The sequence below is a fragment of the Arvicola amphibius genome, chromosome 17 (genome assembly GCF_903992535.2).
Source record: "Arvicola amphibius chromosome 17, mArvAmp1.2, whole genome shotgun sequence".
Taxonomy (NCBI): Eukaryota; Metazoa; Chordata; class Mammalia; order Rodentia; family Cricetidae; genus Arvicola; species Arvicola amphibius.
This window is the reverse complement of record NC_052063.2, coordinates 38,929,355-38,948,588: the sequence shown is the minus strand read 5'-3', so window position 1 is coordinate 38,948,588 and position 19,234 is coordinate 38,929,355. Positions and strand designations below refer to the sequence as shown.

The 19,234-nt window shown below is 45.2% G+C and overlaps 1 protein-coding gene across 1 annotated transcript in view; it reads right to left on the bottom strand.

Moving 5' to 3' along the window:
• Lemd3 (LEM domain containing 3) overlaps window positions 1-3,487 on the bottom strand; it is a 41,489-nt gene extending 38,002 nt beyond the window's left edge. The window contains exon 1 of the mRNA XM_038314887.1: window positions 1,921-3,487. Coding sequence (XP_038170815.1) covers window positions 1,921-3,487 — 1,567 coding nt within the window. The remainder of the gene's footprint in view (window positions 1-1,920) is intronic.
• Between the last annotated feature and the right edge of the window lie 15,747 nt (window positions 3,488-19,234).

The window sequence follows — 19,234 nt, the reverse complement described above, 5'->3', positions numbered from 1 at the left end:
CTACAAAGTTGGCAGGTATTTCTACCTTAGCATGTGAGAATGAGGCTCTTCCAGCCAAGACCTTCATCCTCTCAGCTACTTACCCTTAGTTTTCCATCCAGGACATACGTGGGCCATTTCTTTATGGAAAGAGTAGAGAAAAGGGGAGGGGAGGGGAGGGGAGGGGAGGGGAGGGGAGGGGAGGGGAGGGGAGGGGAGGGGAAGGGAAGAGAAGAGAAGAGAAGAGAAGAGAAGAGAAGAGAAGAGTCCCAGCATTTCTTTCCAACTTGAAATTTTAGTGCCTGACAGAACAATAATCATTCATCACCTTAAAGTGGTGGAAAAGATATGAAAGTGACCTTAATAATTTGGCTCATCAGTAATTCCATATGAATTCCTACCAAATGTTTTATTATTTTCTTACGAACAATAAAGATACCCTCTTATCTATAACACGATCTATAGATATCACACAAAATGTTAAAAATGTGGGCTTCTTAGTTAGATAAAAATCTAAAATCAATTCATAGAAACAGCTTTTTCTGAGAGTTGTTGGGAAGACACTTGGGTTTCAGATAATGGCCAGATGGCTGACTCAGGGCCAGAAAAACAAATATGCAAAAAAAGCGACCAATGACAGGTAATGTCATTTAACCTCTGAGTTTGATTTCCAGAATGCTATTTTTTTCCCTCTCAAATATTTAAGGCAGGACACAGTACATCACTCTAGCTCCCAGAGAGCCAATTAAAGCAAGCAAGAAAGGACTGCTCTTGCAAGCCTATAATTCAACAGTATTGTGGTCATTTATGTATTTAAACCTTGGACTTGGTTATACCGAAATCAAAGCTCACACTACTAACTCTGCTAACTACATCCATCCCACTATTGTGAAATAAAATATACAGTAAGTCAGCTTTATAAATACAAATCATATACTCTAAATGCCTGTTAGGAGAAAATTGTCAGGGTAAATGAGAAGAAACCTAACAGTCCATTATACACTAATTTACATCCAATCTTAGTAATCTCATCCTCGTCCATATTAGCATGGTTATCTAGATTAGGAAAGGAGTTCCGACCATAGTAACTACAGCAAGTCTCCTGCCCCATTCAATCCTTTCCCCCTTCTTGTGATCCCTGCCCACAATGTCTAGCGGTCTCTCTACAATGTTACTTTGTTTTGTTTTTTCCTCTACAATGCTACTTTGTTTTGTTTTTCCAGCTTTAGGTCTACCTCAAACAGCATCCCCTCTGACCATGCAGTCTAAAATAGCACACACCAATTACTTCATCCTTCTGTCGGCCAGAACACACAGTGGTTATCGTCTTTGAAAGATGTGACCTATTAGCTTGTGTCTTGATGACTCAGTCCAGAGGAAGACTGGCGTTAATGAATGCACACACCTTCCTACCAAGGAAATGTGACTCCAAGCTCCACGTGCTAAGTTACCACGACTGTCTTCACGACTGAGACGTGAATTAAGAGGTGTGTCCTGCTGCCTTCTCAGCTACAGACCTACCTATATTGTGTGTACCAGAATTCCAAGAAACTGTACATTAGTCTCTTCAATCGTAACGCATTTAAAAAAGCAAACGCTGCGTGTATGGCACCGCTTAAAAATGGTAATACTTCAAACCTTATGAGCAAACGACATCTGCAGTTACTAAAAACTAAAAGCGATTAAGACACTCAAGTGCCTCTTGCTAGAATTGTTTTCTTCTTCGGTAAGCTGTTTTGAATTTAACAATACACCATGCAGAAAAACTTAAAAACCAATCCTAAGATATCATTCTGAGATTGGCAATACTGTTCCTTCTCAATAGAAAGACGATGCATGTATTCTGTGGTATTTTCGGTGTTAACTTTCTTGCAGGGAAAGGTCACCACTAGCAACGTTGCATTTGACAATCGGGGCCCTCAGAGTTCACTTAATACTTACGGAGTCCTCCATCCTCGGGTACGCCCGTCCCTCTCATTCCTAGGTAAGTCAGTCCCAGTATTAGGAAAAATAAGCAGGCAGCAGTCAGGAGAAACATGGATAAGTAGTGCGCGCTGAAGCTCCCCGTCGGAGACACCTCTTCCCGTTTGAACTGCTGAAGAAGTTCCTCCTCAGGCTCGCAGAGCTTCGGCTTGCCATATGCGTTTTTCAGGTAGGTGTGATTGGAGCCAGTGTGATTGGCGTGGTTGATCCTGAGTGACGGAGGGGCGGCCGCGGCCGCACTGGGAGGGAGGCTGTTGGCGTACACACCGGGGGACTCCACCCCGAAGGCCCCACCGCCTATGTGATTGTTGGTTTTGAGGAGGGAACCTGTGGGTGACTCCAAGGTTGAGTCCATGTCGGGGATCGCCGGGGCCAGGAGCGGGGACAGCTTCTTCGCGCCGGCCCGGAATCGAGGGATGGGGCTGGAGTCCACTGGGTCGCACCCTCCTCCCGGCTCGACCGCCGCCTCCTCGAGGGTTCGGCTCCTGTCTAGACTCCCGGCAGCCGCCGCCCTGTCATTCATCGCTTGTCCGCCCCCTCCCTGAACCGAGGTCTCCTGCCGGCTGCCGCCAGATTTAGCCGTCAGCGCCGAGAAAGGCTTACTGTGGCTCCGTCTGGGTCGATGCCGGGCAAGGGAGTCGTCCTTTAATACCTGTCTGCCGGAGGCCACGTCGCCGTCGTCCTCCTCCTCCGAGTCCGAGTAGTGCTCCCGGCAGCTGTACGGGAGGAGCCGGCTGCCGTTCACCGCTCGGCCGGCCCACAGCGGCTCGTCGGCCTCGGGATCCCTCTCGTCGCCGTCGCCCAGCTCCTCGTCCACGTCCTCCGCGGCGCCGTCGTGGCCCGACGGCGGCTGCGGTTCGGACGCGCCGGGCCTCCGCGCCCCCCACCACGAGTGCGGCGGCTTCCTGCGCTCGGCCGGGTGGCCGCTGTTAGTCACGTCGCTGGCGGCCAGGGGCGCCGGCGGCGCTCGGAGCCCGCGGTACTGGAGCGCAGCCCGGTCCCTCCGCGCGCCGGCCCCGCCGCCGCCCCCGCCCCCGCCGCCGCCGGCCTGCTCCCGCGGACTGGCCTCCGCGTCCGACTCGTCCGAGCTGAAGCCCAGCAGCACTTTGCTGCCCGCCGCCGCGGGGACGCCCGCCGCGCCCCCGGGTCCTCCCAGGGAGCCGAGGCCCGCAGGGGTCCGTGAGTACGACAGGTCGCCCGGGCCCGGCCGGACCCCGCCGCCCGCCGCCCCCGCGACCGCGACCGTGGCGGCCGCCGTGTTATTGTTATTGCTGTTCCGCGTCTTGGTGCCGCGGCCCCCCGCCCGGTGCTGCTGCTGCTGCTGCTGCTGCTGCTGCGGCTGCGGCTGCTGCTGCTGCTGCTGCTCCTCCTCGCGAAGCTTCTTCAGCTTCTTGAGGTAGACCGGCCGCGTGCTCTCCGTCACCGGGCCCGGAGACAGCCCGTAACGGCGGAGCTGACTGAAAAGCTCTTCATCCGAAAGCTGCTGGGGCGCCGAGGCCGCCGCCGCCGCCGTCGCCGCCGCCATTTTCTCTCCAGGGTGTTTTACAAGCTCCGCGCTACCGGAAGTGACGCGCCGCCCTAGACCCTGAACTAGACCGGGCTGCGTCGCCGGGCCAGCGCCACGGGCGCCTCGGCCAATGGGAGGCGCGGGAGGAGCTCACCTGAGCGGGAAAGCGCGCCACCTGAGCGCCGGCGGCGGCGGCGGCTCGCCCGACCCGGCCCTCCGCGCCGACCTCGGGCGCCCCGGGCTTCCACAGCCGCCCGCCCTCCGCTCTCACCACCACACCTTGACCTCTTCCCCGGGGTCCCGCCACCGGGCAGCGGGCGTGCGGAGGACGTCGGCCCTGAAGTTCACGGCGGGCGACGCTCCTCTAGTTCGGATCCCTGCTGCGACCACACCGAGAGGAGAGACCCCGGCTTGGCCGCTTGGCTGTCTGACTCTAGGTTCCCTTTTCCTTTTCTCTTTTGCGTGTATTTTTTTTTTTTTTTAAAGTGACTTTCAGAGACTTCTTTCGGAAGGAATGGGATAGATCGTTCACAAGACAGCTTTCGAAAGTCGTTAACTACTCTGTAGACGTGTGCACACACATAATTAACTTTTTAAAAGTGTTTTTTCTTCTTCTGAGCATGATGATGACCTTAAAAAAAAGTCATGGAGAAATCAGAGAGCCTCGCTATCGTCTGATTCATTTTGGCTGAAGAAAGACAAGCTCACCATTCTACTGCTCTCCTCTCTCACCTATCCAAACAATAATTAATAAACATTTTTATTTGTTTTGAAATATTTTATTGCCCCCTTTGGCTGTAAGCTCATCTACAGAGGAACTTTGCGTCTATTGTTTTCAACACTAGAAGCACAGTACACATTTGTTGAAGTAGGTAGTGAGCTGCAGACTATAATAGAATAAGATTAATATTTGAGGCATGGGAAAGATGCGTGGTAAGGTGACAAACTTTCTCCCCCAAAAAAACAATTTTAGTAAAGAGTACCTCCCTTTTCTCAAATCCTAACATAGCTAATATTTTTTAAGTACTTAAGCCCCAGAAGCTAGTAGACAATTCTAGCACTATGTATGAAACATTCCAATAGCTTTTATCTGAGTTGCTCTACCTTATAATATAAAAGTATCTATATGGAATAGGTTAGTCAAAAACAGATACTAGCTTTTTAATACCCAGCATCCCATAGTAGGAAAAAAGTATGAAAAAAATACATATTAACCTCAATTCTTGTTTTCTAGCAAATCTTGCCTTGTCTTCAAATAAAGCTTCCATATGAAAGGCTACTTCCCTTTTTTCTTTATCCCTGAGACTTTAAGTGTCACAAGTGGACCTGAGTATCTGACACTATATTATAGTTATAATGATCCAAATTTATTACCTTAACTTTTGGATTGGAAATCAAATTATCATAAACCTACTGGGCCTCTATAGCAAAGTGCTTTGGTATTATATAAAACTGGATATTGGCTCTGTCTTTTCTACTATTTTTTATCTTAGTTCAACATAATTATCCACTCTGTTGGTTCCTTTCGGAACCCCAGGATCTGCACTGATTAACAATGTCTAGATCTAAATGTCACCTACTCGCTGTAAGGGCTTATCTAGGTTTGGCTAATTGATGTGAGAAGACCCACCTTAACCCAAAGTGGGCTCCTTCAATGGCCTGCAATACTAGACTGGAGAAAAAGGAGAAAGTGAACTCAGCACAAAACATCCATACTTTCTGCTTCCTGGCCATAGTAGTGACCTGGTACTATGTACTACCTGGCCTGGTAGCTGCCTCAGGCTTCGGCTTCATTCCTTGGCTGCCATGAACTTTGGCCTCAAACTATAAGCCTAAATAAACCCTTCCTTAAGTTCCTATGGTCAGACATTTTGGTTGAGTATTGTGTAAAGTAACTAATACAATATCTATTGATCCTACCTCAACTGTCATGAACTCTTAAATGTACTCCTGCAGGGATTGCTAGACAACTTTTATTTTCTTCTCTGACTTTGGATAAATTGATGTTTCTGGGCCTTCCTTTCTGTATATACAAAATCCTCCACGGATGACTATCTTAGGGATTAATTGTCTGCATGATACTTAGTGCCATGCCTAATGCACAATGTGCACTCAGTAACTGTTTGTAATGCAAAGGCCGTCATTGTGCCTGTCTGTGTTGGTAGTATGTTTCCTGGTAATTCCATGTAAAAACAATCAAAACTCTTCTACACAGACGGAAATAGAATTGTTCAAAGTTTGCCCTAGATAGTAATCACATTGTGACTTAATGCAGGTCAACCACAGATCTTGGTCATTTCAGTACTTTGGGTTTTTGAATGAACCAGGAACTAAATTTAGGTCTCTGTCTGTCTCCAAGCGATACACCCAAGCACAAATCCTAGGCTCTCAGAATCTCAATGTATTCTTTTAAAATGTTGACATAGTGCCTTCCCTACTTAGCAAACAACAAGTACTTAAGAAATTCTTATGAGAACAATGAATAATACATAGTATATGAAAATGACATCCAAGTATGGTATTTACATGTTGGTTACTGCCACACATGAATAAAACATGACCATTATGCTAATATGCAAATTTATGTTTTACAAGAAGTTTTGTAAGCATGATCTCATTTGGTCTACAACACGACAACAAAACCCTTTCTTCGTGGGTGCCGAGGGCGTGATTTAACGTAGGGAGCTAATACAGGGTTGTGATTCCCCTCGGTTTTGGTGCTTAAGCAGACATGACACTTCCTCAGGAGAACCTCCCCAGCCCTGTCACTGTCTTGCCATCATTTGTGGCTTGCCCCTCATTTTCCAAATGAACATTACTCCAGCTTCCAGGCTGGCTGAGTGCTAACGCATGAAACTGTATCTTAGCTACACCCAGATACTTGACAGGGAATACAATCTCAAATTTACTTAACTCCATGTCTCTGAAAATTTGATTGAGGGAGGCACTTATGATCGACTGTCCTGTACAATCTTGGCATCGGCTTTCACTGGAAAACTTTGTGTACATGATTTTCGAAACCCAATAGTCTGGTCAAAGATCCCACTTGTGGTTTATTTCCTAGAAGACTAGCCTTTCTGGCCCTAGTACTAAACAGAGTTCTGTTTATCCAGATCGGTAGATTTAGTTTTGATTTTGGCTTTTCTTACTGAAATGAAATTCTTTCCTTAGTGAGATAAAATTAGCCTTGTTGAAGTATACAAATGCTATTTAAGACACTCGTATTACTGCACAACTGTCGCCCCTATCTAGTCCCCAAACATTTTCATCACTCCCTGTAGCACAAATTCTAATTGTTCTAATAATTAAACCTGGGGTCAGCTATCCGGGGAGAAAGCTGAAGGATGAGAGACGCAGAGCAGCCTCTACCAATGCTCAGACAAGATGGACGATTCTGTCTCTACAAATCCTCAGACTTAAGCTCTGTCTAGGAAAGAGACTGCATCTCAGACTGAATCCTCAGACTGCATCTGAGCTCCTGTCTCCTCCTGCCTCATACTCCTATTCCTCTCTCCTCCCCGCCATATCACCACCTCCGTAATACTGGGATTAAAGACGTGGGATCCCAAGTGCTAGGATCACCTTTGTGTGAGCTCTGTCTCTCTTTTAGGCAGTAGCCCAGGCTGGCCTTAATCTCACAGCGATCTACCTGCCTCTGCCTCTCAAGTGCTGAGATTAAATAAAGGTTGGTGCCACCACCATCTGGCCTCTATGACTAACTAGTGACTTAGCTCTGCTCCCTGACCTTCAGGCAAGCTTTATTTGTTAGACTACAAACAAAATATCACTACAACTTCCAAAGGAGACCACAGACTCATTAAGAACTCCCCATTTCCTACTCCCCCACACCCCCGCCCGTGGACAGCCATTGTCCTGCCTCTGTGGATGTAACTCATGGAGAAGAATCAAAAGTTATGTGACCATTTACCTGACTCCCTTTAACCCAGCACAGTGTTTTCAAGATTTACCCATGTTGTAACGTCTTTTTATATGATAATATCTCATTATATGAACATGCCACATTTCATTTATCTATTCATCCATGGACCAGTATTTTCATTGTTTCTACATCTGCTTACTATTCAAAATGTTATCATAAACATCGATTTTTAGGTATCCATTTTCAAAGCTTTGAGTATGTGTTTCGGGATGGAATAACCAATTGTGTGGTAACTATATATTGGAATTTCTGAGTATTACAAAATTGTATGAATGTGTTAATGAAAGGAGAAAGAAAGAAAGAAAGACATTAGCCTACTTTTATGTAACAAACTGATGCTTGAATTTCTCATAACTACCTGCTATGGTTTGAAATGGTCTGTTCCCACCTGGTTATATTGGTATTTAATTCCTCACTATATTAGTGTGGGTGGTTCAGTTTGGGGAGAGTAGCAGGAGGAGTAGGGGTCATAAGCACAGAGCTCCAATGAAAATATATTCATACCTTCTCCTGGGAGTGAGCACCCACTTTCAACAGGGCCAGAATCATTACCTGGAGAGCAAATTGTTATAAGTAAGCTAACCCCTATGTCCCAGGGCATGGGATGGGGTTTGGCTGTTTCCCAGAATTCCTGCGGCAGCAAGTTTCTTGATGCCTAGGGCCTTGTTTTTATGGCCCTGGTTTGGGTGAGGGTTTTATTACAGACACTGGGGGAAGGGGCATTGTTTTCTGGCTGGCTGGAAGAAAATGCATCCTTTGGAAGTTGGGGTGCCTGGAATGACTCTGAGAGCAGGATTGCTTCTGCTTCATACTGTGGGCTGGACCAAGTGAAGGCAGTGATGCATTCCAAGAGGAATTTATGTCAAATATGGTGGTATTTTATTTATGTTTTAATAAGTAAAGCTTGTCTGAAGATCAGAAGGCAAAACTAAGCCACTAGAGGCCAGGCACCGGTGTCACACACCTTTAATCCCAGGATTTTGGAGACAGGCAGATGGACCTCTGTGAATTCAAGGCCACCCTGGGCTACACAGGATCAATGCAGACACAGATCCAGATGGTGGTGGCCTACACCTTTAATCCCAGCACTAAAGGGGAACATAAGACAGGAGGAGACAGAGGCGGAGGGCTCAGTCTGCAGTCACCCAGCCTCGGTAGAGGTAAGACTTTTCTAGTGGCTTGGCTGTTTGGCTTTTCTGATCTTCAACTTGAACCCCAGTATCTGTCTCTGGGTTTTGAATACTCATGCTACAGTCAAATGTTTCAAAGCTGGGTAAACTAAGGATGGGGATTGCAAGGAGAAACATGATTGTGGGAAGAGCCAGAACGGGAGGGAACCAAGAGACGGTCTGGCAGAGGAAATCTGTTTAATGATTTTTTTTTTTTTTTGAGCCAGTTCCCTAAGTCTCGGGAACCTTCTTGAAGCAGTTTGGATTTGTTAGTGTAGAAGTAGCATTGTTCCTAGAGGAGGGCACTCATCCCTCTGTTAGCAGAATCAGGGAGATCTTGAACCATCAATTCAAGAGCCATAACAGCCAAAGAATCGAGTTTCTCCTGAAGGGGATCAAGCTGATCTGAATTGCTTCAGGTTTTTCTAAGCCCTGGTGAGCTAGAGTAATTGACAGCACAACAGCAGCCACCCCTCCATCCTTCTGTTTTTCCATCCTGGAAGAGTGCCCAGTGTGGCAACAAGAGGGATGAACTGGGTGCTCCATTAGGTAGAAAATCGCTGTTCCTGCCAAGGAAAAAACCAGCAAGGTAAGGGGCGGGGCTTAGGAACAGATCCATGGCAGCAGAATTAGGTCTGAATAAGGAGGGCTGTTTAAGTGGTCCCCAGCAATGGGGAGAGAGGGAGGGAGAGAGAGGTCTCTGACAGATTGTGAGGCAGACAGCACCAGAAAGACATCCACTAGTCTCCTGGAGCAAAGCTGGCGATGGTGAGGTTGTTATTAAGAGTGGAGGCAAGGGACACAGGAAAGTGGGGTCGACCAACACATGGGAGGAGGGGCTTGGGAATAGGTTATTCCGGAGTGCTAAGGTCCCTGAGCCTATGTTGAGAGGAACAAGTTTTCTAGGCTCTGCTGGAAGCTGAGAGGTACATCCTGGTTAGAAGAGCTCTCCCCACCATCCCAAGGGTCCCCTAGTATCTTTACAGGTAAAGTGAAAGCCTGGGGGCCTGGTGTCCCCACTTTTCTAATCCACGCTAAAGAGGAAGGAATCAGGAAGGGGGCACCGAGGAAGACAAAAGCTGTTCACGATTGCTTTGTCTTTTAGTCTTGTTGCTGCTGCACGCAGCAGCAATGAGAAAACTAGGAAACATAGTCACCCACTTCACAGATGATCAAAACAGCGACACACTACTCCTATATCGATGTTATCACTGGAAGTCCAACGTGAAGTGCCTCACGGATGTGTTTGCTCGTTTTTCATCTACAAAGTTCCTGGTATTTATTTCTCCTCTTAATTGCTCAACTTCTGTTTAAATGCTAACACTTCTAAGGAAGAAGCCAGAATAAACATACTGGAAATGCAACAGGGTATTAGGAAACGTTAGACAAAATTCTTATCCTATGTTAGTATGAGAATTTGCCAAGGAAGTTTTGTCGTGAGAGCGTCTGTCTTGCTTTTCTATATATAACTCAAACAGGTGAGGAGCAGTCACGGGTTTCAAGTAAACAGCACACATATGCCACGACTGGTATTTATATCCTACTGTAACTATGCAAGTGAGGGAATTGCCTCGATCATATGGAAAAAGTTAGAAAATGTTTCACTTTAAAAATGATGGATGAAGCTCTCAGTGTTGGATTTGAATTCTATTTCCAGTTCTCCAACTCACGGCAGTAATATTTTATACGGCCTCATAGCCTACAAAAAGCTTTATTATGTTATTTCATCTTTACATCCACTCGGAGGGAAAAAAATAACCCAATAGTTTTATAAATGGGAAAGCTAAAACTTAGGGAGTTTCTGTTATTTGTCCTTTGAGATGCCAATGAGGTCCAAAATCCTAAGCCACTCTTGGGATCTCTGCCCCTCGGGTGACTGTTCGCTCCAGCCCACCACAGTCCACTTGGTTCTTTCATCTATAAACTGTGGTGGGGAAGTACAGTGAATTAGCACCAGCATGCCCGCGAGACACGCAAAGCATCTGCGCGCCTTCTTAACTGCTGCCCTTCGCGGGTATTTCTGTACTTGCCTTCTTTCCGCCCCTCAGCTCTATGTGGCCTTTGAAAGTCTCATCCTTTCTGGCTCTAGCTTACTGTGTTTTCAGTAGATAACAATACAGCTGTATCGATCAGTCAAAATTTATGGAAGGTACCGCTTGTTACCAAATGACATTAGGATCTGTCCTAGTTAGGGTTTTATTGCTGTGCAAAGGCACCATGACTGTAGTAAGACTTTCTTGTCCGACTTTCTTTAGGACTGCCAGCTCCTCAGTAATGACAAGGAGACTTATTATTAACTATTAAAACTTGGCTTTTAGCTTAGACTTGTTTCCAACTAGCTCTTAGAACTTAAATTAACTTATTTCTATTAACCTACATTCTGCCACATGGCTTTTCACCTCTCCATTCTGTGTGTCCGACTCCTCAGTGTCTTTCTGGTGAACCCTGCGCCTAGATTTTAACTCTTAGTTCTTCTCTCTACCCCCAGAAGGTCTGCCTGTTCTCTCCTGCCTAGCTATTGGCCATTTAGCTCTTCATTAAACCAATCAAAAGATGTCTTAGGCAGAGATGCAACTTTACAGTGTAGAAAAGGGTTATCCCACAACACATGACCACAGCAACCCTTATAAAGAAAAAATGTTTAACTGGGACTGGCTTACGGTTTCAGAGGTTTAGTCCATTATCATCATGGCAAGAAACATAGTGGCATACAGGCAGACATGGTGCAGAAGGAGCTGAGAGTCCACATCTTGATCTGCAGACAGCAGGAAGTGACCTGTCACAAACAGGGCATAACTTGAGCATATAAGACCTCAAAGCTGACCTCGGCAGTGACAAACTTCCTCCAACAAGGCCAGACTTCCTTTAACAAAGCCACACCTACTCCAACAACCTACTAATAGTGCTAGTTCCTATGGAGCAAGCATTCTATGGGGGGGCCATTCCTATTCAAACCAACACACAAAAATTATGAAAAAGGTGTTGATTTAGGGCATGGTGGTAGTCCGTAGAGAGATGTTGAGAGTCTGGGTATGTCTTTATCTCATTTTAATTTTATTTTAATTTTTTTTTTTTTTTTTGGTTTTTTCGAGACAGGGTTTCTCTGTAGCTTTGGAGCCTGTCCTGGAACTAGCTCTTGTAGACCAGGCTGGTCTCGAACTCACAGAGATCCGCCTGCCTCTGCCTCCCGAGTGATGGGATTAAAGGCATGCGCCACCACCACCCGGCTTTATTTTAATTTTTTAATTCATTTTTGAGACTAGATCTATCTAGCTACATAATATCCAAGCTGATTTCAAACTCACAGTCCTCCTACCTTTGCCTTATGAGTGGTAGAACCGCAGATATGTTTCAGCATGCCTGGATTTAGTTCCAGTTCGCTTGCTTGTTTTTTTTAACTGGTACATAAAATCATTCAAAGTTCCCGTATTCCCGTATTTATGGAATACCATTTGATGTTTCAATGCATGTGTATATAGTGGAATATTTAAATCAAGTTATCCATATCTCTTGAAACATTTATCTTTACATAATAGTGAAAACATTCAAAATCTTTTCTTGCAGCCATTTCAAGTGTACAGTCCGTATTTGTTACCCCCAACCCCCTAACCTGCTGTATAGGAGCACAGCAGAACTCACTGCTCCTATCCAACTGTACTTTTGTACCCGCTAGTCACCTTGTGTCTCTCTAGCTCTCTTTTTTTGAGACAGTGTAAAGCAGAATCTTCTTACAAATGGGTCATGGATCCCAGGAAAGGATATCTGTCCTAGGAGTGTGCTCGTTTGTTTCCTGGTCACTCAGACTCCTGAAATAACCACACAGAAACTGTAATGATTGTTCTGTCTCTTTAAGAGAGAAACCACGCCCACTCCCTCCCCCATCTGCTGAGACAGGCTGATCTTCAGCTTCAAGCCTGAGTTCTCTCTCTTTTCTGTCTCCTTCTTGGAGAGGCAGCTTCCATCTCTCCCTTCTTTCCTCTCTCCTCTCTCTCTCTCTCTCTCTCTCTCTCTCTCTCTCTCTCTCTCTTTCTTCTTCTTCTTCTTCTTCTTCTTCTTCTTCTTCTTCTTCTTCTTCTTCTTCTTCTTCTTCTTCTTCTTCTTCTTCTTCTTCTTCTTCTTCTTCTCCCTTTCTCCCCTCCCTTTCATAACCACTAAACAAATATCCACCCTCACTCTGCATGGCATGCCTATCCATGTCTCTGTCTCTTGCCCACTGCCACATGTCTCCCTGCCTGAGACCAGCCACCACTCAGGGACCTGCAGCCATCCCTGCCTGGGACTGACTGCTCTCAGGGCCCACTGCCTGCCGCCACATGGCCCGCTGCCATGGCTTGGGGACCTGCAGTGTTTCTGCTGCCTGTTGCCACCAGGAATCCCGCAGCATTTTAATTATCCATTTCAGAAACTATTAATTAAATCACTGCTTGGCCAATCACTATAGCATATTCCTAGCAAGCTCTTACATATTAAATTAACCCATTTCTATTATTTTATATTTTACCATGAGGTTCAGGCTCATGGCCTACCCACAAGGTTCTGGCTGGCGGCTTATGTCTTTCTCCTCTGGTGGCTCCAAGGCTTCTCTTTGACTCCGCCTTCTTTCTCCCAGCATTCAGTTTAGTTTTCCCGCCTAGTTCTTTTTCTGCTAAGCCACTGGCTGAAACAAATTTATTCATTAACCAATACAAGCAACACATAGACAGAAGGACTTCCCACACCAGACATCTTCAGAAGGAACCAGTAATGACTACATAGTCTGAGGCTGGGTCTCCAGAGAAAAAGAGACATTATTTACTTAGCTGTAGCAGCCTACTACAGTGAGTTTCCTGAGGAGTCAAGTGATGCCTGTGATTATGAAATAAAGGGATTCTGGAAGCAGCTGTTTATGGAGTGTAGAGCTGGGAGGAAGTAAGGCGAGCTTCAGCATCACAGAGTAGAATTTTAAAGTTGTAGAAATTATAAGATTAGGAAAGAGAAAAGGGTCGGGCAGTAGCGGCACATACCTTTATGTAGAGGCCCAAACACGTGAGCCTATATCCACCTTGATTAAAGGTCAGAGAACTGGAACTTATCTCTATTCCTTTAAGGTTATTTGTGTTTCTACCTCAAACAAAGGTCCCACCTAGATTTAGATCAGAGAGTTCTGCTCTCTCAAGGTTATTGTCAAAAGGTGCGATATTATCCAGACCTTGTATTTCAGAAATAGGAAAGTAGATATGTTTTTACCTCAAACAAAAGTCTAAAACTTTAAGTAAGGTTCCAGTTCCCTTAAGGAGAAATCATTGGATTCCACACAGGGGGTAGTTTGCCTACAAAATGTTTTAGTCTAGGATGTGAGTGTTACTTGCTTTGTTTTAACAACAGAATATTTGACTATGAATGTAGCCCGTGACCTTCAACTGGTCTGTTCATTTCCTTGTAGCATTTTAATGCAGTTTTTATCTTACTCCTGCCTCATGGGGGTTGCGGTTTTTAGGCAATTGGAAATTAAACGTAGGTAATTTCATCATTCACTGACACTCCTGGTACCATTCTATCTTTTCTGTTTGATTCTTTTCATGTCTTCGTACCCCTACCCTGGCAAGTGGTATTTTTGTCAAGGCTGGTCCTAGACACCTTTAATCCCACCATTCAGGAGTCAGAGGCAAGCGGATCTCTGTGAGTTTGAGGCCAGCCTGGTCTACAGAGAGAATTCTTGGGACAACCAGGGCTACACAGAGAAGACCTATATTGAAAAGCCCAAAAGAAAAGGAGAGAGAGAAGAAGACTGAGGACTGATTCTTGCTGTAGTTTAACATTGAGAGACAGACAAGACAAGAAAGAACCTGTAAATGAGGGTGATACCTAGCTGGTAGTGAGACAGAGGGAAATCAAGGGAGTGTGACAGGTTAACAGCTGTCAATCAAAGTTTGGAAACCTCTCCTCGGTCATGTATTCACCCTGTGGATGCTGAACTCTCTCTACCAAAGCCTTAGCGTGATGACACTCCCACAACATTAAAGAATTCAAATGTATGTCTGTTGATTAAGAAGTAATGAGAAGCAGTTGGCAGAAAAATAGTTCAGCAGATAAAGGAACTTGCTGTATAACTTAGTCAGGTTTCTGTTGCTTGGCAAAACACCAAGAGCGAAAGCCACAGGGTGGGGTGGTTTATTAGGTTACACTTCCATCACAGTCCCTCAAGAAAGAAAGTCAGGGCAGGAACTCAAGGCAAGAAACTAGAGACAGGAACTGAAGCAGAAATCGTGAAGGGTGTGGCTTACTGGTCTGCTCAGTTTGCTTTCTTACACACCTACGGCCATCTGTCCAGGGATATCCTCACCCACAAAAGACTGAGCCCTCCAACATCAATCACTAATTGAGAAAATGCCCCACAGGTTTGCCTGCATGCCAGTCTGGTGGGGACATTTTCTCACCTCTTCCCAAATGACTCCAGTTTGTGCCAAGTTAACAAAACACTAGCCCGCACACGGGGCAAGCTTGACACCCCGAGTTTGACCCCAGAACCCACGTAAAAGTAGGAGAGAGCCAGTTCCATGAAACTGTCCCCTGTCCTCGACATGCGTGACATGACACGCACATGTGCTACTACTAAGATAACAATCACAAAGAAATAAAACTTTAAAAACATTTAATCTTCGACTTAAAATAGGGTTCTGACTAGCATATCATCTATTTTAATTGTCTCAAATGTTCAATCATGTTTTCATTAAAAAATAAGCTGCAAGAAATGAGCTTGAGTTGATGCCCCACCTGTCATTCCTTCCTCTCAGTCAGCACTTATGTCTCTTTGTGGAGTTTTGATTCTTTCTACATAGAAATTCAAATGGTTCATTTTTTTTTCTTAGAAGGAAAAAAATGATTGCAACTTTCTGCATGTTTTAAATTTCAAAAGAAAAGGTTAATTATGTTCATTTTAGAGAGACTCATGACTGTTATTATCATCTTTAACTCAGGTTTGGGGCAGAGAGCTGAGCTACGAAAATTAACGTTTGGTAAAGGGGAAATTCTTTCTAGTTTTAGCCTATGGTTGCTTGGCGTGTTTGAGCCTTGTTGGTGTCAGTGGGGAGTTTTAGGACTCCCTTAGGACGACACTCCCTTCCAGGGATGAAACCTCCACTCCTTATCTGCAATGCGGCACAGACATCTCGAGAGCCATTTTAAAAGCCGGCAGAAATGTAACCTGATGAAGACAAATGAGTAAATAGCGTGCTTAATATTCTTGTGTGACTCAGCAGACGTCTTTTAAATTCTAAGAGCTGAGAGGTACCTCAATATGTCAGTAAGTTCTACCAACTTTTTAGGTTAAGCAAATAAAGCCTGTTAGATTATATTAATTGTCTAATTCCACTTAGCTAGTTATTGAGACTCAAATCCAGGTATACTCACTCAACTAGTTATTGAGACTCAAATCCAGGGTATACTCACTCAACTAGTTATTGAGACTCAAATCCAGGTATACCACTTACTCACCAATCCCCAACACTGTGAGGATTTACTGTAAAGAAAAGGACCTGAATTGAGGTGATAGCACAGTGGGTTAAAAGCTTGACTTCTAAGCTTGAAGTTTGCTCAGAACCCACATTTTAAAAAAAAGGGACATGATGACATGTCTGTCCTCTTAGCAGTGGGAAAGTGAGGACAAAAAGATCTCTCAGATTCCCTGCCCAGTCAGCCTAGCCTACTTAGAGAGTTCCAGGTCAGTGAGAAACCCATTTTCTCCTAAAGAAAGAAAGGAAAAGAAGGAGGGAGGGAGGGAGGAAGGAAGGAAGGAAGAAGGAAGAAAGAAGGAAAGAAGGAAGAATAGTGTCACTGGAATGACACCCAATGTTGTCCTCTTACTTAAACACCACACGCAAACATGGGCACCAGCACACACAAGTAGGTGTACTTGCTTGCATGTATACACACACACACACACACACACACGCACACGCACACGCACACGCACACATACTCACGCACGCACGCACACGTAACAGAAAAAGAAACGTTAGTTTGGTTGTGATTCAATTCTGAGTCTCTGGTTATTTTGCTTTATGTCAGTGGTCCCTTTTTGGAACTTTAAAATCATGGTGTTGAGTAACGGTCGCCAGCTACCATCATCCTACACACAATGATGGAACAGAGAAGCTGAGCTTAATTTTCCTTGCGAAGGGAGCAGATGAGATCGTGCGCAGGTTTGCGCAGGTCTACTGAAACCCATTTCACTTTCCTTCCTGCAATTAGTCCTAGTAGGAAAAGTGTTAAGATGGCACATTCGAATCGCCACAGCTACAAAAGTAATAAAAATGTCCACGATACACATCCGTTGAAAAGTAAAGAAGGATTCGGTGGGAAATATGACTGAAAAAGAGTAGGAACAAGCAAAAGTGTCACCATAGTAGCAAGACTGGGCAACTAGAGACATTGATGCAAATTTCTTTGAAAAAAAAAATCAAATTCTTTGAAGCAAGGTCATTGTGGGTCAATCCTTACATAGCCTGAAAACACCGACTGCCTATGAGCAAAGGGAACAATCCAGATTAATGTTAGTTTCTGGGTAAAGATGAGGGGATTTTCATTCGCTGGAAAAATTGTGATCCCATGACATGAAATGTGGCCGTAAAGCAAAGAGAACCTGAAGCCTGGGGCTAGAGGACTTTAGGGAGAAAGCGTCACACTGCTTGGGTTTTGGTGACATTTTAAGGAGACTGAAAGCAAACGGTGTGAAGCACCACCTGGTCAGAGAAGAAACTTGCTTGCCGGGTCCTCAGAAAAAGCATCGGTGGGACTAGTGTGTTGATTTGGAAAAAAATTAGAAAGCTCTAATCCACTCAATAAAAATTAGTGGGGGGTACTGTCTATATAACAGAGTAAGAACTGTCTTCTGATGACTGTAAAGACGTTAGACAGTACCTGAGTGGTTTGGGAGCCATGGTGAGGGTTATAGGTAGAGAGAGAAACAGGCACATGTCAAAACATGGTTTAAAGACGTCTCCGTGGCAGTTCCGTTGAGAGTACACTGGAGAGAACAGGCACGATGGACACCTGCAGACAAGCCAGAAAGGCTATTGCAGCAATCCAGGCAAGAGTGAAAACTGCTTAGGCCGGGGTGAGCAGTAGAGGAAAAGAGAAGCATCTGCATCTGGTATAAAACCAGGATTTGGGATTCATAGAGTTAGGCTATATAACACATACCAGGCATGGTGGTGCACACCTTTAATCCCAGCACTCCAGAAGCAGAGGCCGGTGGAACTAACTCTGAGTTCCAGGTCAGCTTTGTTTACATAGTGGTTTCCAGGATAGACCAAGCTATATAGTGAGATCCTGTCCATATGTATATGAAATAAAAATGCTTTAAATCTCCGTGGTCCAGAGAATAGCATCAGGACCCCCGGGTGAAGGGAAGAGAGGGAACAGGTATGGAAGGGTGGAATTCACCTCTATTGGTACTCTTCCCCTCTCCTCCTCCTCCTCTGCTCTCCCCGCCTTCTCCTCTTCTCTAGTCTCCTCTCCTTCCTTTGAGTTAGCAGCTTTTAACATGTCACACTCTTTTGGTCTCCCTCTGTCTCATGGCCAGCTAGTGTCACCCTCATTGGCAGGTTCTTTCTTGTCTGTCTCTCATTGTTAATCCACAGCAAGGATCAGTTCTCAGTTCTTTTCTCTCTCTTCCTTTTTGGTTTTCAATATAGGGTTCCTCCGTGTAGCCCCAATTGTCCTAGAATATAATGGTATTTTATTTGTGTTTTAATAAATAAAGCTCTTGCCTGGAGGTCAGAGGGCAAAGCTAGCCACACTACTCATTCATACAGACCAGGCAGTGATTTAAGTCATACAGGCCTTAAATCCCAGCAGCCGCAATAGCTAGCCATAGAGACTGGGCAGTGGTGCACGCCTTTAACCCCAGCACTAGAGCGGAATATAAAGTGGGATGATACAGGAACTCACTCTCTTTCATTCTGAAGATTTCCTAGAGGTAACAGTTCTCTAGTGGCTGGCTGCTTTGCTTTTCACTTCAGGTTGAACCCCAATATCTGTCTCTGGTTTTTATTACTTGCGCTACACTGGAACTCACTTTTGATCACACTTCCCTCTTCCTTCCTCTTCCTCTATCCTCCTGTCCCCCTCTCCCCCCCTCTCCTCTCCTTTCTTCTCTCCTCCATCATAACATTTTGACTCAGTGACACAGTAGAAAAGATTCATAACTGTCAGGAACCTAGAATTTCAAAATGACTATGAAAACAGCAATGTAAACTGCGAAGTCTAAAAGCGGCATCACATTATTACAAGGGCACAAGAACAAGAACAAGACGTCCTATGAACTAGACCGAAAAAACAGGCCGACTCTAACCTCATGCTCCGAGTCGCTTGGCATCACGGCTTCCGCAGCTTTGAGTCTTGTTCCTTTCCGCTAAAGTGAGCTCTTCCCACTATAACCAGTAGGGGTCACCACACACTTTTCTTGATATTTTAAATCTTGGAACCCAATCTTGAGAAAATGTGGTGTGAACTGGAGAGGTAATTGGAGGCCCCTCGACACAGAGGTCCTGCACATCCTGGGTAGGAGACAGTCGCTGTGCTTTCTGCTCCCAGAATCAGTGTGTTACCCTGGTTACTGTTTATTTCAGATGCAGCCCTCCACGCTCAGCTTCAATGCGGTCATTGTTAACTCGA